The sequence below is a fragment of the Fundulus heteroclitus genome, chromosome 14 (assembly GCF_011125445.2).
Source record: "Fundulus heteroclitus isolate FHET01 chromosome 14, MU-UCD_Fhet_4.1, whole genome shotgun sequence".
Lineage (NCBI taxonomy): Eukaryota > Metazoa > Chordata > Actinopteri > Cyprinodontiformes > Fundulidae > Fundulus > Fundulus heteroclitus.
Genome location: NC_046374.1, coordinates 31,499,350 through 31,521,783, shown reverse-complemented (window position 1 = coordinate 31,521,783; position 22,434 = coordinate 31,499,350). Strand labels below are relative to the sequence as shown.

General features: G+C 42.5%; 1 protein-coding gene across 1 annotated transcript in view; it reads left to right on the top strand.

Moving 5' to 3' along the window:
- The window catches only part of trpc5a (transient receptor potential cation channel, subfamily C, member 5a), a 115,066-nt gene that overhangs the window by 31,290 nt on the left and 61,342 nt on the right, over positions 1 to 22,434 (top strand). The window contains exons 5-8 of the mRNA XM_012849563.3: positions 2,198 to 2,314; positions 2,448 to 2,510; positions 4,104 to 4,241; positions 4,945 to 5,151. Of these exons, the coding sequence (XP_012705017.2) occupies positions 2,198 to 2,314; positions 2,448 to 2,510; positions 4,104 to 4,241; positions 4,945 to 5,151 (525 nt within the window). The remainder of the gene's footprint in view (positions 1 to 2,197; positions 2,315 to 2,447; positions 2,511 to 4,103; positions 4,242 to 4,944; positions 5,152 to 22,434) is intronic.

The following is a 22,434-nucleotide window of genomic DNA, read 5'->3' as shown; positions in this document are numbered from 1 at the left end:
TTAGTGGTCACTGATGGGGCTATGTGTGAGATGTACTCAGTGAAGGTTTTAAGTGAGTCGGATCAATGCAGCGTAGCTTCTGTTTCTACCTGTGTGCTCCTTTCTAAACATAGTCAGGAAGAATTATTAATTAAGAAGCAGCTATAAATATAGTTAACATGTTTGCGCACAGTCAGAATTTAAGGGCTAAGCTGTGCTTCTGGTAGTGAAACTATCAGGGTTACCTTGTTTAGAAGCTATATATATTTTATCTTGTTCCTGTCTAACCCTACTGGACAGCCACTGTCTAGCGTCATTTTAAAATCAAGATTTGAACTTATAAAATCAAAACTAAGCAGCGTTCTTCTGTTACGATCTGTCGGACTTTGATTGATTTGTTATTTTAAGTTCTCTGTGTATTTTTTTACTGCCATTCCTTCAGTGGTAATCAGTTCCCTGGGCCAGTAACCACCCTCCTCTGTCTTTAATCTCCCAGTTTGCTCTCGGTCCTTGTCAGATCCCCCTGTTGCCTCCTGTATGTGTCCATGCCACTGTCCCCATTCCTGTTTTTACCCCTGCTGTTTCTAGTTGCCTGTTAATCAGGCCCTCAGTTTTCCACTTCATCATGTTAATAAAAACAGTTCTGTCTGCTTTCTACCTGCCTTGGGTATCTCACCTCCGCATCGAAGGTTGACACGATGGAGGGATTAATTTCTAATCTTTCTTCTAAAGGTGTTTACGTTCCCCTTTTCTCTTTTTTTTTAAAAAAAACTCTTTTGGAGGAGAATGACACATTAAACCTTTTTTTCCAGGTGACCTCATAATGGCAGCTATATTTGATCTCTCTTGCATCCTCACACGTTTTTCATAACGAGCTGATTATGTTGGTTATTGGAGATTTGTGGTTGCTGAGCTCTTCAACACGAAGAAGTCCAGGTTGTGGCTCTGCCTTAGTGCAACTTCTGTTTGGACAACATAATTCTGGTTGTATACTTTAATCTGGTCAAGATTTAAATGTGACTCCAATACGTACTTTGTCCAACACGTCCAGACCACATTTATGGACTTTACTTCTTACACACGTTTTATTCAACTTCAGTTGGTAGCGTTAAACTTGTCTTTTATTGCTTCAGTTTTCTTTTTACAAAAATAGGTTCAAACCAAGTAAATGCATTTAAATTCCTGTTTTTTTTTTTTAAACTTAAAGAGTCAAGTGTCACACCTGAACGGTTCCTTATCCGAGATCAGGTTGCAGGAGTAACGGGCCGCAGACTGCTCTCCAACAAGGTTCAGCTCCTCTAAGGAAATCCCCAGACATGCGGGGAAGAGATATGTTTCATAACTTCTATATTTGGCCTGCGCTCTCCCAGCAGAGAGATGTGCCCAGAATCTCACACACAACAAACGGCTTTGGTGAAAAATAACACAATGCCGGGTCTTAACTCAACAGGACCAGGTTATTGGTTAGACCCAGTAATGCAGGGTTAGGATACCTATCCAAAGATCAGGTTAAACTGACCGATTATTTAAAGTTAAGGTACCAAAAATAGGGTTGAAATTCATAACCCATCACAGGGGTTAACAGTAATGTTAAAGTCTGCACTTTTTAACCAGTATTTGGTGAAACTGACCCGACGTACGACGGTTTTCCCCCAGCAGCTGAGTTATTAGAACAACCCGGCATCTTTTAGGGTGACAAACTTCTCATCGTCACCGCAGAGGCTTGAAGGCAGAGCCGTTCCTCACCATGAAGGAAGCTCACGTCAGCTGCTTGCATGCAGGATCTCGTTATTTCTGTTATTCACGTCTCATGACCAAAAGGAGAAGAATGAACCAACAACAAAAAAAAGACCCATGAATCAAGATCTTTGCCTTTTGCCTCTCCACACCAGACCTGAGGAAGCCATCAATGCTGCAGACAAAGCTCTGATCCATCTATCCGTCTCCTTCTCCATCCTGCCTTCACTCCTGAACAAACAAAAACAACATATCTGATCTCCGCTGGAGGCCAGGGCACCATTCCTGCATTAATTTAGGAGAAAATGGGTTTTTGCATAGCTTTTTTTTCTTGTATGAAGACGAACAGGTGATCCATCTATATGTGCTTAAAAACCTCTTCTTTTAAAAAAAAAAAAACTGCTTCTTTCCTGTTTATTAGCCAGTTTGTGACCAAACAATCATCCTTGTGTTCAAATAAATGAATTTGCTCTCACCTCAGGTTCCCTCCCTGATGATGGACAGCCAGTTCTCAGAGTTCACCCCGGATATAACTCCCATCATGCTCGCTGCTCACACCAACAACTATGAGATCATCAAACTGCTCGTCCAGCGCAAGGTAGCGACTCCGTTGCACAGGAGCCACCGACTTACTGTGAAAAAGGGTTAATTTTACTGCGACATGACGCCCACCCATGTTATTTGATTGCCGTCAGCTTGGATTGATGTCTTGCTCTACGCGTTGTGTGCAGGTCACCATCCCGAGGCCGCACCAGATACGATGTGACTGCGTCGAGTGCGTGTCCAGCTCAGAGGTTAGTCAGTATTCCTCAGCGTCTACAGGTCTGAAAGGCAAAACATTTATACACCAATTAAAATTGATTTCCCCTCTAATTCTCTTTATTTACAACATAAAATCAGGAATCAGGAAGTTTTACTCTGTCAGTTCCTGTCAGATGCATCCATGTGAGCTGTGAATCCAGTGCAATTGCTGTTTTCCATTAAGGGAATCCTAAACAAGGTTAAGACTGCCTGAAGTCCCCAGGACCTCCGTGGTCCTCCCAACACGCACCATCACGGCTAAAAACTGTAAAACCCAATTTTATTGTGAAACCATTGATGACTCTACTGCAATCTGGGAGGTTTTTTCTATGCAGCTTCTACACCGTTACGTCTCTTCACAATCAGCTGTACCTCCACTATCGGTTTCAGCCTTACTATATGAGCCCAGACAGCATCATGGCTTTGATCAGCAATAAATGATGTAGGTGACAGAGTTTTTCTACAGACCACCATGGATTACTATCTGAGCCCCCCTTTGCTTTTAGTATATATTCCCAGCATATGTAGGTGTTTTACTGTGTCGCCGAGCTTAGCACACCAAGTTTCTGAAGCATGAAGGGTTTTTTTTGTTATGGTTTGTAAAATTATAAAATAATACGCTGCTCATGCTTTTTCTTCCTCCTCATCATTATTCCTCTGTAAAATACCAGGGCTGCTCTTTGGCAGCCACATGATGCATTTTAATCTGCTTCATGGGGAGTTCACAGCTTCCCTCTGTCGACCAACCTATGCGCAATTTGGAGGTGTGTGTGTCTGTGGGCTTCTTTACAGCTGGGAAATCTGTTGCAGTGGGGCCCAGAGCACATCAGCCTTCCCATGCAGGAAGCCTGATGGTGGCGCTAAATATTGTCTGAAAAGCATGTTTGCTCATATCTGCTCCTTGGTGAAAAACTTCTGTCTGCTGGCAGAGAAGTGGTGGGACCCAATGAGCATCACAGGTGCACACCTAGCGTTATTGAGAAGCCTTTGCATGTGGCCACCATGGCTAGTAAAAGGGGGATTAAATTACTTGAACAATCCAGAGTCTACAGGTCACACTTCATTGATAAGCTATAGCTGCTGCTCCTTCACGCACCATCGGACGTACGTACTATCACGAGAATGAGCATCAACAATCTCACCACATGGGTTTTATGCAGAAGGGGAAATGTGATGCTCCATTGCTCATAATTGGGAGCTCATTGCATTCTTTATGCGCTCCAGAGGTCCAGTCTAAGACTCAAGACACCATTAACTTTTAAGATTGGAGCACAGTCTTACTCTTGTGTGAAGAGGGGCAAAATGTTTTAAAAATGGCTTTCAACCTAACTATTTAATCTGGTGTGAATATCCTATTTGGAATGTCTTTGGAATGGAAGTGTTTCTCAATGACAATTTGCTAAATTAAATATACAAAGTGGCAGTATGTTTTGTTTCTGCAGACAAATCTGTACAAAGGCCTTAACATGAGGACTCAGTGTTCAGAGTTTTAGTCATTGTTTTACTTAGATGCACTCAAAGCTTATCCAGATGACATGGCGGCTCCTGTTTGGTCACTTTTCCATCGTTTTTGTCTACCCGTGTAGGTCGACAGCCTTCGACATTCACGGTCTCGACTCAACATCTACAAGGCTCTGGCATCACCCTCTCTCATCGCGTTGTCCAGCGAAGATCCCATCCTTACTGCCTTCAGACTGGGTTGGGAGCTCAAAGAACTGAGCAAGGTAGGGACATGAAGTCCCACCGCCCCTGCAGCATCTTTCACTATCTTAATGAAAGTATTTTCCAGTTTTGGAAAATATGCACGGAAATGGAGTATGGAAGAATATTGTGTTCATCCAGACAGTCTCCCCCTACCCTGTTGGATCTATATATTCCGTTTCCATTAAGACTAGACCAAAAAGACACAAGAACTGAGTTGAGCCTCGGGAAAATATGCTATTTCACATGGAAACTTTGTAGGAAACTTAAAATAGGCCACAGTTTAATCTAACATGACCAAAACACCAAGATTTGAACATAATGGATGTCTTTGACGGTAGTTTCTTGAAATATTTCTACGGGTCTGCCGTGTTCCCTCCTGCCAAGCAGTCTTCTCCAATATAATTCATGTCCTACATTTGCTTCCAGCAATTCTTTGCATTCCGCCGTTATATAATACTGCGTACCGATGTTTTAAGGCACTTCTACTTATGATGAAGGTAATGTCGCTGGACAAAAAAGTGTTTATTGTAAATAACACTGCACGCTAACTTACAGTGGAAGCTCCAAAGCGTTTCTCTCCTGTAACGCCTTTATTTTGAAACAGTACTGCCCTTTTGCAGATTGCAGTCAACGTCAAACCACGAAGCCCAAAGCTATGGGTGGCTTCACCTGCACTGAGGCCGTTTTTACCGCCTGCGTGACATGACGCGTCTCACGTTTCAGGTGGAGAACGAGTTTCGTCAGGAGTACGAGGAGCTGTCCCAGCAGTGCAAGCGTTTCGCCAAGGACCTCCTGGATCAGGCCAGGAGTTCAAGAGAGCTGGAGACCATCCTGAACCACAGGGACAACGACCAGAGTGAGGAGCTGGACCCCAGGCAGTGTCACGACTTGGCCAAGCTCAAGCTCGCCATCAAATACCACCAAAAGGAGGTAGGGACCCCTCTGCAATGAGGTCGCTGATGAGCAGTGGGGTTTGGCTGCAGTGTTTTAGCAGAAGTGGAAGGTTTTTGGGTTTTTTTAATCCCCGGTGCCTGAAAAGCTGCTGTTTTGCTGCTGATGTTGGTGTTTTTGCCTGAAAATACTGGTAAATATTGTATCGGAGTTAGGGGTTGTGTTTTTGAGTAATTATCCTGCGTGTATCTTCATTAGAAAGGCTGAACATGAAATGCCAGTGTATAAGTTCTCCTTTCATATGGTGACCCTGATGGCTGTGTGGGTTTCATAGCCCCGCTGTGCAATTCCCCTTGAATGGGTTGACTGCATGGCAACTAAATGTTACATATTTCGTCTAATTTACTTTTAAAGGACAGCAAATTGTTTTTTTTAAATGTCAGCCCAGTGGTTATAATGTAGTATTAAAGTAATTGACCTATTCACTGATGGGGAAAAATAAAGCGACCAGATGAGATTAATCTGCTTTCCATGATATATAATTTTGGCCTAAATTAGCTTAACCCGAATCTTTAAGAAATAAAAACAAGACATAACACTGTAGCTAAAAAACAAAATAAAACAATTAATCATCTAAAAACTTGAAAGTGTGGTTTTATAGCATATATTAATCTATATTAATGTAATTTAGGATGCTTCCCTAAATGTAAAATCTATAACTAACTCGTGGCTGGTTCCATAAATCTTTTGTAAATCAAACTAAAACTTTTTATCTGATTTTTCTTTAAAGGAAACATCATCTTTCGAAAATATAGTGGCCATTGTTTAATATAGGCCCTATGGGAAGTTGCCCAGGGCGGCATTAGGAGGGGGCTGCATGAGCACCGCATTTAAAAAGATAGCTTTTGCTGACCGTTGTGTCCAGAACAAGTTTTCTATTGCTTCCATACATGTGCGGTCCAATAGGCTCTGGCATCCTAATGTACCACACAGCACTCAGACAAAAAAACTCCTAAAGTTCTTTTCTTATAGATTAATTTGATTATTGTATAGTATCGTACAATATCTTGAATGCTATGAAAGTTCAGAAATGGCCCAAAACACCATGTCCTAAAAAATTACAAACTATTCTGCAAAAGGACGAAAAGTATCTACAAAGATATCGATCAGAAAAAGGGTTAAAACATTTGTGCATCTTTATATATAAACCATAACAACAGGGAAACACTCATTAGCAATTAGAAATGGTATGGCACAAACACCCAATTAAAAAAAAGTGTTTCATCGAAACTGAGGGAGGCTGCCAAGAGGCCAACAGCAAGACTGGAGAGGTGTTGTAATATCCGAAAAGTGATGGTTGTGCCATTCATGTGAACTCTTCTCTCTTCCTCATATGTGTGTCTGGAATAAGGAGTAGATTTGAAGATGGAAGCTTTTTCCTTGTGGTAAATTGCCCCCAGGGTCGGGGGATATTATATATGGAGCGAAAGTTTTCTTTGTTTCTCCAAAATACAATAAATGCAAAGGAAAAAAACTGCAATCACAAAAAAATAAAGGGCAAAATAGAAAAAAAAATCTGCAAGTACCAAAGACAACATCAAGTTTAAATTTAAAAGCTGCAAATGCGCTCTATAAAAAAGGGAGTGCAGCCGACCACTAGGGGCAGTAGAGGGACTCGCCAAAGACAAGCGCGCTAATCTTATATAAATATACTGATAATGCTGCAGGATGTTTAAAAAGGACATGAACAAAAATGTACCTTTCCTTTTTTTTCTCCAACTCTCTTAACACATTCATGTCTTTACGGAAGGCCTCCCCTTAGCAAACAGCAGTATACTTCAAATGAATGTTATCAAGTATACTTAAGTATAAATACAAGCTCACCATGGACTGTGAAAAAACACTGGCCCCACCTTGGCCCCCCTGGTAAATTTGGTCTAGAACCGCCACTGCCATGGATTAATGTACTTAGTCACTTGAATAAGCTACTTTTTGCTAAAGGTCGTCTCGTATGACTTGGTGATCGACTAATGGTCTTATGCATTTCCATTTTTTAGGGTGAGTTTGGAGTTTTTTTTTAACTTGCTGTTGTGTTTGGCAGCTAAATGCAGCATTTTTCTTTTGCAGTGTTTTTCATTTGCAATTGTTTCTTGTTTTTTTTGTGTTTGCATCGTTCTATTTTCTGTGATTGCAGCGCTCTTCTTTTGCTGCGTTTTTTTCTGTTGCGGCTCGTTCAAACGTTTTTAGCGCGTTTAACCATTTGCTCCTCGTTTGGCCCCGTCAGCCTCTGTAATTATGGTCGGATGAAACTAATCTATACTTTAGCTAAACATTAACAATGATGTAGAATGCAAAGTAAGACCTCTATAGATTTGTTTTGCAATATTATTGTCTAATATTATTCATAGTTTTGGATAGGTGCTGATATACCAAGTTTAACTGTTACGAAACAAATCAAACTGTTTACAAGTTTGCAAAAATAATGTGCCAAACAAAACCGAAATTAAAAAATGGGTCAGAATGTTGTGAAGTTTTCGTTCCCCGTCCGTTTCATGTTAAAACTGTGACTCAAACATGCAGCCATTGCAGCTTTATAGGCCCTCCTGCCCCCTTTTTAAACCCGGTTTCAAGTCCGGGGAGGAACTTTACACGTGGATGTGGGGAGAAGAGAGAGAGGAGGGGGAGGATGAAAGTGATGGAGAGGAAAAGAATGGTACTGGGAGGAATAATGAGCTGGAACAAGCGTGAGCGGAAACGACGGCAGCAAACACAAAAGCGGAGATTTAATGGGACAGAAAGAGAGTAAAACGAGGAAGTCGATGGATCAAGCGAGCCCACGAGTGAGGAAGAGATGGAGATATGATGGGATGGCGTTAGTGAAGAAGGCCGGGTTGGCAACAAACCCCGAGGCGATCTCTGCGTCTGCACTTCAATCTACATGTCGGCTCCCTGCTGCTCCCAGCTCTCTGCAGCAGAAGGATCCTGCCAGAGAGATGAAAGCCGGAGCGAGGGGACAGAGTGAGGGGAGGAGACGAGGAATGGCGGGGAAGATGCTCAGATGGACTCAAAGAGACGGCATCAAATCAAGTGCTCTCTTTCTTGTGAGCAGCGGAGGTGAAGACGATGAGATAACTTTACTGTCCGTCACCTTTAGAGCCCTAACAAGGAAAGAAAGAGCTGAACAAGGATGGAAGAGATTTTCCTCCGTAGATATTTGAAATGATGTCATGTCATTCAAACCAAGTGAGCCTCTTTTGATCCAGCTCCCAACAAACCTACATGACTGATTCAGCTTATGCCTTTGGCATGAAGGCTGGATGACTCTAATTAACCGAATTAAATTCATTTGTATTGGTAGCTTCCCTTCTTTTCTGGGTTCCTTTGAGCATAAAGTGTAAATTTCAAAGAGGGTCGATATTTTGACCGTTTGAAGAAGCTCAACGTTAGGCTGCTTTATCCCCAAAGCTGTTATGTGTCCTTAAAGGTAAACCAATCATATCGAGTTTTCAACCCTGTGGATTTGGAGGTAAAACTGAACGATGCAGGGTGGCCCTCTGTCTCCGTTATTCCATCCAGGTGGTGCAGTGCACCAGTGGTTTTAAAGCAGCGCTCCAAACAGACGTGTTGTCACCGTGGCCAGAAAGCCCAGTCCCCCTCCTGCCTGACCATCAGCCTGAAGCCTTTGACTCGTCCACGTAGGACGACTTTCTGCAGCTGCAGCTGTCAGTCAGGCCTAAAGGTGTCCATTATGGATCAGAGGCTTATTATTTAGTCCACACTCGCTCAGCACAGGGTAAACTGTCCCATGTGTGGACTGACACGGGCGTCCCAAGATCATCCAGTTTATGAACCTCAGTGGCTCCTGGGTTGCTCCTGAAGAAATAAAGATACCCACTTATTTACAAAATGTGCTTTAAACAATCTGGTCCGGTTTGTGTTCTAGGTTTTAAAGTGGAGTTTATTTGATTTGCTCTTAATGAATGAATGAACGAACAAATTGTAGCCATACAACATAAACGGAACTAAAAGTCAGTTACATTTTCTTGAGATTAGTGTATTTGTCCTTGATTTGAGCTGGTAAATAAGATAATCTGCCAGTGTAATGAATGTTTTGACCCCTAAAAAATGATAATTAGATATACTCAACTTGAAATAAGATGATGGAGATGAGTATTTCCTGTTTCAAGTGCAAAAACTCTTATTCCACTGGCAAATAATCTTATTCACCTGCTAAATTCATGGGCAGATACACTCATTTCAAGAAGATTTTACTCATTTTTTGTTCCGTTTTTGCGGTGCACTTAGTAAACTGATGGATTGGAAGCTAACTTGAGCAACATGTTGTTCCACAATTTATTGATCACACAGATGATAAAACACAACTTGTTTTATGATCAACTATCTGGAAATATCTTAAAATTAAAACTCTGGAAGAAATATGGCAATTGAATTATGGATACAGGAAACGCGTAGGAACCCAGGTTATAGTATTGCTGCAAACTTATTGTATTACTTGTCATTCTATGAAGTACAAACGTAGTTTAGCTAAAGTTGTTTTTAAACTTACAGAACAATTTCCAGCGACAAAACGTTGATTTTTAACCTGCAAAAAGAAGCGATTTTTACATCTTCTCTGGCAGCGCTGCAGCGAATTACATGTAATCTACGTCGAGAACGGTTTCACCGCTCAGCAAAGTACTGATTTAATCCCAGCCGTGCCTCCATGAAGCGCCGCTGAACCGTCTGGCTTCCTGCTGGGCGCCCGTTCTGCAGTGGGCCGCCGTCTAACCTTGCTGCGGCGTGTAATTAGCTCCAGTACCAGGAAAGTGGCTCCTTTGTGCGAGAAGCTCTCAGACAGCTCAGAGTCTTTAAAAATAAAATAACATTTGGAGGTGTGCTCAATTGGAAGCTGTAAATAAAAAATGCTGCGAGATCCTGGCCGTAGAGGGAATCAGGGAAGGGTTGAGAGAGCGCCGGCAGGAGCGGCTGATGAAACCTGTGTGAAACGTTTGAGAGAGAGAGAGAGAGAGAGAGAGAGGGAGCAGGTTGATGCCAAGAGCCGGAAAGATGTCAAAAAGTCTGAAAGATCGCGCGTCTTTATGTGTCGGTTGAGTTGAGTTGTTGATCCTGCGGCCCAAAAGGTTCCCTAACGAGCACAGAGCTGAGCGAGTGAAGCCGGCGAGAGGCGGAGACTGACACAGGCGAAAGGATTTAATGAATTAAAGGAAGTAAGAGACAGCAGTCGGAAAGGAAATCTGTCAAGTTAAGAGACGGGAAGGAGAGATGAGGAGAGGAGTTGATGACGTTTATGAACGGCATGAAGAAACAGTTAGAGGAAATGACAGGGTGTTCCTTTAATTAGAGGAAAAAAGTAATATCTGAGGTCATGGCAAAAAAAAAGTTTGCATACTTCTGGAAGTTGGTCATGCACGTACTGAAAGGAGAACGTTTAAAGGTTTTCAGGCAGCACTTTATCCAAACTAACTTCTGCTGCCACAGGTTTTGCTGCTTGTTGTCGTTCAGCTTCAGGTCTGGACTGCTGAGCGGTAAATGTGATCTATGTGAACGTCTGCAGCGTTCACAGCCTCCAACAGGTTCTCTTCCTGCATATGGCAAGCCGTTTTAACATAAATTCGGTTTTATCGCCCTTACGTTCGAGATATCTCAAATTGTTTTATGACTAGACGTTTTAGCAATTTAAGATATCTCTAATTGTATTTTGACTAGTCAAAATACCTATTCGAGATATCTCTAATTACATTCTGACTAGTCGAAATGACATCAGATTTTCCATTGAGTTGTATGGAGACGTCAATTCAAGATATCTCGAATGAATTACTGACTATCTGAAATACCCATTTCAGATATCTACAATTAAATTACGACTAGTCAAAATTACAATTCAAGATATCTTAAATTGAGTTTTGACTAGTCATAATTCTAATTAAAGATATCTCAAATGCCACCATAATTCAAGATATCTTAAATGTATTTTTGGATAGGCGAAATGCAGTTTTGACTAGTAAAAAATAAATTTAAGATATCTTTAATTGTAATTTTGACTAGTCAAAATTCCTTTTAAGATATCTTGAATTGTAATTTTGACTAGTCAAAATTCCTTTTAAGATATCTCTAAATGAATTAGAGATATCTTGAATTATTCAGCTTTTCCATTTAAGATATCTTAAATTGACATTCTGACTAGTCAAAATGACGTTACTGATATCTTGAATTACGAAACGGCTTGCCATATGTCATCACACAGGAACCGGAGGCGTGCGCTTTTGTTTTCAGAGAAGCTAAAGGAGGGTGCTGTAATGCTTTGTGCCGTCTCGCATGTGAAAATCAAGAGCTAGCTGGCTTTACCATAATTCCCAAGAGGCAGATGCTTTACCACAGTATAAAAACTGCATCTGGTTATTAACTGAACTGGCCCGGGCTGAGGAATATTCCTTATTTCCAGCTTGGATATGAGTCGATAGTAGCGCTTTCAGCTAGCCGTTTTTCAGTGCATTGTGTGCGTCGGCAGCAAGTAAATCCGAAATTCTTTGCAAATTTCTTAAGCATTCTTCAAGTATACTATTTTCGCCCTCTCTGCATATCCCATACTTAAAAAGCTCTTTCTATATTGTGGCATTTTCTTACAATTTTGTCGAAAACAGCCAGCGCCATTGAATGTTCAGGCAGCTTTGGGCAGCTTACAGCCAATAAGGGGCTTACATGCAATGTCTTATTTCAGATATCTTAAATTGTAATTCTGACTAGTCATAATTACGTTCGAGATATCTTAAATTACATCTACGGATGTGTGACGCTTTCAATGACGAATCCGGTGACGTAATTTGAGATATCTTGAAAGGAATTTTGACTAGTCAAAATGTAATTGAAGATATCTTGAATTATTATTCTTCCTAGTAAGAATGTAAATAAAGATATCTTAAATTACCATTCCGGATAGTCAAAATGTAGTTTTGTCTAGTCAAAATGCATTTTAAGATATCTGGAATGTAATTACGGATAGTCAGACGAAACCGAATTTATGTTATGAATTTATGTTAAAACGGCTTGCCATATTGAGTCTGCATAAACCCCCCAGTCACCTCCTGCTAACCTGTGCTCCTCTTCCTGCTGCACCAAAGCATCAACAGAGACGCCATGTTGGCTTTCTTCCTCTCAAAGCAGTTTGCATCCAGGCTTAAGGCTTACACATTGGTCTAACCAAAGCACCTTCCTCCAGGTTTGCTGACAATTCATCCATCCATCCATCCATCCATTACAAATACATCCATCCATTCATCCATTAACAATCCATCCATTAAAAATCCATCCATCCATCCATCCATCCATTACGAATACATCCATCCCATCCATCCATCCATCCATTAAAAATCCATCCATTCATCCACTGACAATTCATCCATCCATCCATCCATCCATTACGAATACATCCATCCATCCATCCATCCATTAAAAATCCATCCATTCATCCACTTACAATTCATCCATCCATCCATCCATCCATTACGAATACATCCATCCATTCATCCATTAACAATCCATCCATCCCTCCCTCCATCCATTCTTCCATTAACAATCCATCCATCCATCCATTCTTCCATTAACAATCCATCCATCCATCCATTCTTCCATTAACAATCCATCCATCCATCCATTCTTCCATTAACAATCCATCCATCCATCCATTCTTCCATTAACAATCCATCCATCCATCCATTCTTCCATTAACAATCCATCCATCCATCCATCCATCCATCCATCCATCCATCCATCCATCCATCCATCCATCCATCCATCTATCCATCCATCCATCCATTAACAATCTATCCATATATTCATCCATCCATTAACAGTCCATCCATCCATTCTTCCATTAACGATCCATCCCTCCATCCATCGATCCATCCTTTCGTTGTCTTCTGCTTATCCAAAATCAGGGCAGCAGGTGTAGGAGAGAAACAAAGACATTCATCTCCATGGCAAAATCTTCCAGCTCATTTTGGGGAGTCCAAGACGTTTCCAGCCCAGAGGGGTTATATTGTGTCTCCAGCGAGTTCTGGACTCTCATTCCAGTTGGGCCCAGAAAACCTCCAAATGTAGGCACCCAGGGGGCCTCCTGTCCTGATCAGAAGCCCAAACCACCTCAACTGGCTCCTTTCGATGTGGAGAAGCAGCGGCTCTACTTTGAGCTCCCCCTGGATAACAGAGCATCTCACCCCATCTCTAAAGGCAGAGCCCAGCTGGAGGAAGCTGTTTTTTAGCCGATTGTATCCAGGGGTGTCTCACCAATACTAAGTCACCTGGAAAGCAACCTGCAGGTCAGCAGATAAATGTTAGAAGCAACACAGGGGGAGTCCCTGCAGCCGAAGACATTTTATCTGAGCACTTGGTGGAAAGATCAGCTGTGTGTGTGTGTGTGTGTGTGTGGGGGGGGGGGGGGGGAGCTTAACATAAAATCGATTCTTACACATTGGTGAGCGAAACCAGCTCAGAACCGGGACAACAAAGGCAGCCGAGGCCGTGCATGTCTCCGTTTCACATAAACAGCGCACACACACAAACACACACACTCACACACAGAGTCACTGCATTTATATGATTAGCTCTAAAAGCCTGGCATTGTGAATGTGACACTGGTGCAGCACTTAATGTGCAGCACTCTGACCTCCGCCACACAGAACATACACATACAACACAAACAGTGTGGGTACACACACACACACACACACACACACACACACACACACAGCCGCAGCAGCAAAACGCCGCGCTGAAAGGAGGGTTTAAACAGCGGCAGAGCAACATGAAAGAGTGCATGTGCGCTAAAAGAGAGACGGGGAGGGGATTAAATGAATATGGATGAAAAGAGAGTATTTATGTGACGGTGAGATGAGTGGAGGGGCAGAAAGATGAACCAAGAAGAAGAGGGAGGACGGAGAGGAACGTAAGGCTTATGTAAGTGTACTGACGGGGCTCGTCAACCATCTCCAGAGACCGCGGCAGCTCGTCCGTGTGCGTGCAAACACAAATTAGGAAGACAAAGGACGCACGCTCAGAAACTAACGACTGCCTGAACGCACAAAGCCAACACACACCAAGCCGATGTGGCATATGCTCAGCGCAAAGTCAAATGTGGAGCCATTAATCATGCTGGGGCACTTCTCCATCACACTTCAAGTTAAACCATCAGGCCCAATTAGTGTTGAAGTATGATTTTTGTATGGAAGTGTGGTCGGAGCTTCATCAAAAGGACGGAAACAGACCTGGTCTCTGGGGTCGGTGAATGGGAGTAATCGATCTCTGTCTGATTGATAACAGCAGGGAACCGTTAGATCACGTTGCTTTTAGCTGCTAATCAGAGTTTGACGCAGTGGACCAATCAGTCGCTTCTAGAAACTGGTTTCTCTTGAGCTTTGTTTTTATTTATTTACATAGCATCATTTTCAGAGCTAAAGGATACATGGTTTTATGTTTCCGTTTTACAAATGAAAGTCTGATAAGTATGCCATGCGTTTGTAATCAGCTCTTTACACTGACAATCCTAAATTGGAAGCACTGCAACCACGTCGCATTGAGAAGTTCCCTGATTAAGTCACATTTCCCAGAATGGATCGGTCTGAAGGGTCTTGATACCCCTGATCACATGACCAACCACACATTGTTGTTTGTGCATGCGAGGTAACGTAGACGCCACCTCTGAACACGCATGCGCTAACGCAACAGGCAACAGTAGCAAACTTCGGAGTTGCGGTTTTGTTTTGGACAGATTTCAATTGATTGTGTGTGTAGACCGCCTTTCCATTGGTCCGCGCACACGCATCTCTTTTCTCTCTCCTGCATTTGTTGTTTTCACCCTGCTCCCCTTCTTTGTTTAATCCTGTGGCACCGTTACTGCGCCACTTACTGGTGTGGCGTAGGTATTACAATGCCTATTACGGCTCCTCCAGCTTCATCTTTTATCTTTTTGCTTAAACCGTTCTGTGCGGGTACGGTATTAGGCTCCGTGTGGGTGTGGCTTGAAACTCAGTTTAAATCCAGCTGTTCTCTGGACGCCTCAGAGGTTTTTATTGGCTGTTGGTGAACAAACAGAATCACAAAGACCAAGGGACCCAACAAGAAGGTTTGGAAAAAGGTTGTGGAGAGGTTTAAAGTGTTCATGATCCATGATCTGACAATCTGGAAAAATAGTGTGATACTCATGGTAACTTATAAAGATCTGGCCATCCATCTGGGTAAGAAGTAAAAGCATTGACAAGAAAAGTAGCCGTATCAACTCTTTAGGAGCAGCATAGATCCACAGATGAAGTGCCATAAATTTTAATCACACATTTGATGAATCTGGCCTGTCTTAACAATTCAATTTTATTTATATAGCACCAATTCATGAAACGTGTCATCTCAAGGCACTTTACAAAGTCAAATTCAATAATATTATACAGATTGGGTCAGATTATACAGATTGGCCAAAAATTTCCTATATAAGGAAACCAGTTGATTGCATCAAAGTCCCGACAAGCAGCATTCACTACTGGAGAAGCGTAGAGCTACAGGGAGAGTCGTCTGCATTGTCCATGGCTTTGCAGCAATCCCTCATATTGAGCAAGCATGAAGCGACAGTGGAGAGGAAAACTCCCCATTAACAGGGAGGAAAACCTCCAGCAGAACCGGGCTCAGTATGAACGGTCATCTGCCTTGACTGACTGGGGGTTAGAGAAAACAAGAGAGACAAAAAGCACAGAAGCACACATTGATCCAGTAATCTGTTCTACATTAGATGGTAATAGCAGGTGATCTGTCCTCTCTGGATGATGTCACAGTTAACAGAACGCCAGACCAGATCTACCTACTATCAAGAAAAAAAATGACAGAAAACAAAAAGCTGAAATGACGACAAACAATGCAAATTGGAGAGCAGTAGGAGAACTCAGCAAAGTGAGAAAAATAGGCCCTGATGTCCTCCAGTAGCCTAAGCCTATAGCAGCATAACTATAGCGATAGATCAGGGTAACCTAAGCAACTCTAATTATAAGCTTTGTCAAAAAGGAAAGCTTTAAAGAGAAGAGAGGAGCCTGATAGCTAAAGGATCTGCCTCCCATTCTACTTTCAGAGACTTTTAGACAATAAGAAGTGATTTGGGACACAGTTAACATGTGATGGAAAGGTGTGCGCTAGTGTGACAAGACCAAAGCGGGACTGTATTTCTCTGCATGCAAAACGCTATATGAGACATATAGGCATATCCGTGTGTTAGAATGGCCTAGTCAAAGCCCAGACCTAAATAAAACCGAGAATCTGTGGCAAGACTTAATAATCAGTGTTTATGGATGCTCTCCGACCACCCTGGCGGAGTTTGACCCATTTGGCAACAAATGAATTCAGTCCGTGGATTTGCAAAGCTGGCAGAGGCATACCTCAAAAGACTTTTTAGAGGTTAAAGGATGCAAAATAAAAAAATGTCGTCTCTGTCCAGATTCCTCTGAGCCTGGCTGCTTGTGCATGGATCTGGGTGTAGTTGTGCAGCAGCGTGCGCCCTATCAGCATTCTCCAGTGTGATCAATGCAAATTACATCTTCAATAAACTATCCTTGTCTCTCTGCAATCGATGCGTGCGGCTCAATACGCACAAACACCTCCGCACAGCTCGGCATTCCAGACGCTGCCTCTTCTCTCCAAGTTGTTTCCTCCTTCTTTACCCCCCCTCTCCTCCTCTCCAACGGTCCTTCCTCTTTTCCGTTGCGCTGCTCTAGCTCGGCCTCCCCTCTCCCTTTATGTCCTCTCCCTGTAGGAAGTTTCCCCGGCAATCGATCCAGCTTTCTTGAAACGAACAGAAGCAGAGAAGAGAGGAAGGCTAAAGTCCAAGTTCAGCTTGGAAGCGTGAAGAGCTGCGTAGCGCGAAAGTAAAAAAAAAAAAGAAGTTTCTGGCTTCGACTCAGCGGTTTCTACCAAAGCCTAAATCGCTTCACACATGCCACAGCTTACCCATCATGCCGCGGGGTCTTTTTCGCGGCGAGTGAAACCTGTGATTGGCTGCTTGACTCACAGGAAGTAATGAAGTATGTCCAGCTGGCTGGCAGGAAGGTGTAGGGAAGAGGCCGGTACCCTCCGCGACACCTCTGCAGCGCCTTCTGGGCAGCTCCCCGATTAATGGCATGGAGAGTGTGAAAAAGAGAAGGAGAGCAAGGGGGGGAGCGTTGGAGAGACGGATGAAAGGAAGGAAGAGTGAGAATGGTTGCCGGTGTGGTTGTGCTGGTGGGCTGCTGTGCTCGTTTCTACGTGGGTGTGCGCCGTTTGTGAGGATTGTTGGGTTTGTTCAAAGAAAAGCTCTTTTGTCTTTAAATCTCACTTCAGCCTGATTCAGTCTCAGACAAACAGATACAAAGACATAAGAACACAGACGCTGCCTCTATATCTACAGCATGTTATATTGCTGCATGCATTTATATTAAAAATGGACATCCTCTTTTAATTCTCTGAAAATCCCGTCTTTACCAGAGGATACGATTATTTGAATTGAGCCTTAAGTGTACAAAAACTCACAACCGTTTCCATACTGTCAATATTTGGGAAACTAAGTACACGCCATGCGTACCTGGTAAAGATGGTCGTATTTGTTTTCCGTCTGCCTCGTTGTGGAGGGTGTGCGGTCCCCTACAACCTTTCTACGAGGTTTCTTCGGTTCATTGACGTTTGCTGATGTTTCTCTCTACTCGGCTAAGCTCCCTCAGCACAGAGGTCTGATCTTTGACGGGGTCCTTCTAGCCTTGATTATTTTCTCTTTTTTTATCCGTCCATCATCTATTAGTTATCCTGGCAGGGTAGCAGGTTTGTCGGTGTCTATCTCCAGGGGTCAATGGGTGAAAGGCAGGGTACGCTAGGTTAACCGCCCATTACACAACGACAGAGACACACAGGACAATGTTCAACGCTCACACCTAAGAGCAACTTGGAGTGAGCAAAAACACAGAACCAAGCAGACAACAGTGCATAACCAAGAAGTCATTTTCTTTTTTTAGGTCGTTCTGTCATTGATCTGTTGCTGTGCTGATGACCCAGAGTGGTTCTAGCTTTAGCTGTAGGTCTACAGATACAGATACAGATGGTCTCACACTTGACTCTGGTATATTTATATATCATGAAGAGTTTCTGGTCGACTCATTGACAGGAGCCTATCCAGGTCCTGTGGGTGCAGAACACGCCCAAATCACCATTTGTCCACCACCGTGTTTATGAGGCGTTTGTGCTGCAGTTTGTTGTTGATGTTTTTTTACCATGGGTTGGTGCTTTAGGGAAAAAGTTTCTATTTTCCTTCCATCTGTCCAGATGTCACTTGACCCAGAAGACATGTTAGCCTTTTCTTTTTAGGGAGAAGATGCTTTCTTTGGGCAGCCCTCACCATCAAGCCACGCTTTTTCAGGGTTTTTGCTAATCGTAGGTGTCATAATCTTTAACATTTAACCTGGTAATTTAGGTTTAACAAAGATTTTTTTGTGTTTTTCGGGCGTTTCTCAGAGCGTTGCACACCCTGGAGTGAAAACGGCAAATGTAAACCTTTTGGAGATTTCGCAACAGATTCCCACTTGTGAATAATCTCTCTCTGTGTACAATGAGTGACTTCAGGTGGTTAGGAAATAATCCCATAGCCCTTCCCACATTGTTTGGGAGGAAAAGATACTTCCCTTAGATTTTCGCTGATGTCTTGCCATCCTGGCATTGTGTTAAAAGACAGCAGTATGGTCCAGTGTAGAAAACTGCTAAAGTTCCTGCTTTAACAGATCTGCCCATGCTGATGGTGCGCTACCTTCTCTCTTAAATATCTTGGAAGCAACAAAAGTGTATTTAATTTTTTGCTGCTTTTGACTTTTGGCTTCTTTTTGTAGTACATACCCATCTTTATCTGTCATTGCAACATACATTCCAATTTAAATTGTCCTCTGCATTTAACCCATGCCTTAGCGAGCAGTGGGCCGCCCCTGAGCAGCACCCAGGGCATTCTGGGACTAAAGTTCTTGATCAGGGACCCAGAGTGGCAGTCTGTGGGATTTGAACCAGGGAACTTGTGCCATTACCATGATGCTAGTGCCCTGCGTTAACCATTAGGATACCTCTCTCCAGGGTATTTTGAACACTTTATGTAAATAATAACAGAGCCTTGTAATAAAAAAAGTATTACTCTTACAGAAACCTAATGTATTAACCCCAAAATGGGGGTGGGGGGGGTATTTTCTTTCTAATATGATTAATAAAGAATCTGAGCTCGTCACTGTCTGCTCCAATCGCCATTGATAAGTGAGGCTGTCATTTAGATGAGAATGCTGTCTACACAAATCATTGGCATTTGCAAGAGGGGAGGCATTAACAAATGCCAGAGTGCAGTGACAGATTACCACATGCATATTTACACACACCGCCGGACTAAATGTACAAACACTCACACCTCGTGTAGTTTTATGAAGTAAGTCACACACACGACGCAAGACGTGCTAAAAGTGCCTGGAGGTTTAACGGGGTGATGATGTGCTGCACAAAATGTGTTATATCATAAAAGACTAAAAGGTTAATGGCTTGAAAAGAAAACCGGAAGATGGAAATTCAAGTTTTACGACAAGAAAATGGACTGAGAATTATGATTTTATTCATTTTAACTGTAATTTAAGACATGGGCACAAAGGAAATGTGGATATTGCAGCCTTGCAGCCAAGGAGTCCACCATGAACTCCTCTGCATACCAAAGTAGTTTTGGCTCAAACTGGCTCGTCGGCAAACAACGACCCCAAACAAAGCTGGTAAATCTGCAGCAGAATGGCTGAAAAAGCAAAGAATGAAAGTGTTGCAGTGGCCCAGTCAAAGTCCAGCCCTCATTGAAATGCTTTGATGAGACCTTGACAGACCCGTGAAGAAGATGATGTCTACTAACGTCAACGACCTGCAGCAACATCTACAAGACGTAGGGTTCAAAAGTCTTCCCCAGCAACATCGAGCCGATAAGGCCATTAAACCGGTGTGTATAATGGCATTATAACGGTATAATCTGGATTTTTATTCCAAGAACAAATGAATCAACAAGAATATCTACTGAGCATCTCGCCCAATGATGGACAGATATGCACCGGTAAAACTCTTTGCCACCCGGCCAGATTATTCAACTTTCAAATCTTAAAACCTTAGATTAAACAGAAAATGCTCTTCTTGGATCCTCAATAAGAAATAAATAGGTGTGAGTTGAAACAATATGGAGTTTTGTTCTGAGGAATGTTGTTGTTTCTATTCCCATAATAATCGTGATAATAATCTAAAACAATGAGCCTATGCTCTCGAATTTAATTTTGTACAGTGACACGCCGTTCACTGCTCACATTGAACCAGTGGTGGATCAGAAAATTGGACTCGAATAAAATGATGAAGCCAGAGAAAGTGTTAGCAAAGAGATCAGAGAAACAGGCCACGACTATTGCAGATAAAGCAATAAATAAACAACCAAACTCTTCTTCTTCATCCCTAATCTGTCCTCTTCTCTCCTCTGCTGCCTAAGAACACAGACGTTTTCTGCTTCTGCTGCTGCAGACCATAATCCTGAACAGACGACTGGAGCAAAGGCCGCACTGAATTACCGTAAAAATTCGATGTTACGCGACTTTCTAACGAGCTGAAAACTTGAGCTAACCCAGAACTGCAATCATGGCTTTTGGCTAAAACGTGAGATTAGAAGACGGTCTCCTCTAAATTAGTTGAGACGGTATCATACTGTCCAGAAACTGTTTCTTTTTCTAGTATAGTCTGATAATTAACTACCTGCTGACTCAACAAATGCTGCTGATTTCCAAAATGGCTTCTTTAAAAATGTCGTCGACCTTTCAGTCAAAACGCTTTTTGCCATTTTCTGGGTTTCGCCTGTTTGCGCTGAAAGCTGCAGGAAAAAGGGTGTGATGGAGAGAAACGAGAGCAAACAGAAGGAATGAAAGAACAGTGGTTTTTATTTAGCCAATAAGCCAGAACGACTGAGCGGTGTTGTTGTTTTTTGGGGGGGGGGTAACAGAAAACCAAGTCGGCGGCGTAGAAAATGGAGATGTAAAATGTCAGCGTTGACTGAACGGAGGAGGAGAAGACGGAAAGAGAGGATGGGGCAGAAAGCGGGGCAGCCAGAGAGCTGAAGTTTGTTTGACAGTTTGACAAATGACAGCAATCGAGAAGAGATGTTGGGGGAAGAAATTAATCACAGGCTGGTAGTAGAAGGGGTTTTTATTAAGAAGCAGCAGACGTAAGATGGAGGGGGAAGAACATACGAAAAGAAGGGACCAAACTTCAGACATTTTTCTTTATAAGTTAAAGGTAATTAAATGAGAGCTTGATGTGGTTTCCTCTTTTTTTTTAGGGTTTTGAGACAGAGATGTAAGTAATAGAGGATGGTTGCAGACACAAGGAGAAGTAATAACAGATGAAGCAAAAGCAGCGGCGGTTGTTGTATGAAGGCCGCTCCCGCTGTCGTCCCCAGACCATCAAAATAAAGCAACCCATCTGCACTCATCAAATATTCCCCTTGTTCTCAACACTGAGAAAATACTGTACCTGCATTAAAAACAACAGAATATTTTATTCAAATGAACCCCCCTGTGCACCGCCCCCCCTGCTGTTCACACCCTGGGCAAGTGTCCATACGGCCAGAACCAGAAGCTGCCTCTGAACAAAAGTACCACGTCCACGACAAAGACAAAAATGGTGCTTTTATGAAATACAATGAAAACTTCAGTTTAAAATGAACAAAATTGTTACAATTAGTCATTTAGAAATGTTGATATAATCAAAGTATTTTATGTTGGAAATGTCACTGAATGGGAAGCTGAAGCTGCCTTATTGACTGTTTGGTTGGAGCAACGTCAAACACTTCTCTCCGTTCACACTGAGCCTGGTTCTGGTTCTGCTGTTGGTTTTTCCTCCCTGTTAAAAGGGAGTTTTCCTCTCCACTGTCGCTTCATGCATGCTCAGTATGAGGGATTGCTGCAAAGCCATCAACAATGCAGACGACTGTCCACTGTGGCTCTACGCTCTTTCAGGAGGAGTGAATGCTGCTTGGAGAGACTTGATGCAACCTGCTGGATTTCATTAGAGAGGAAACTTTCTGGCCAATCTCGAGGATTTGATTGAATTTACTTTGTAAAGAGCCTTGAGAGGATGTGCGTTGTGAATTGCCGCTATATAAAATGAATTAAATAAATAGAAAATTGAAACACGGTGATGGTAGTGTGATGGAAGGGGGCTGATTTGCTGCATCGTCTGTTTTTATTAGTATTACTGTAGATGTTGTATTTA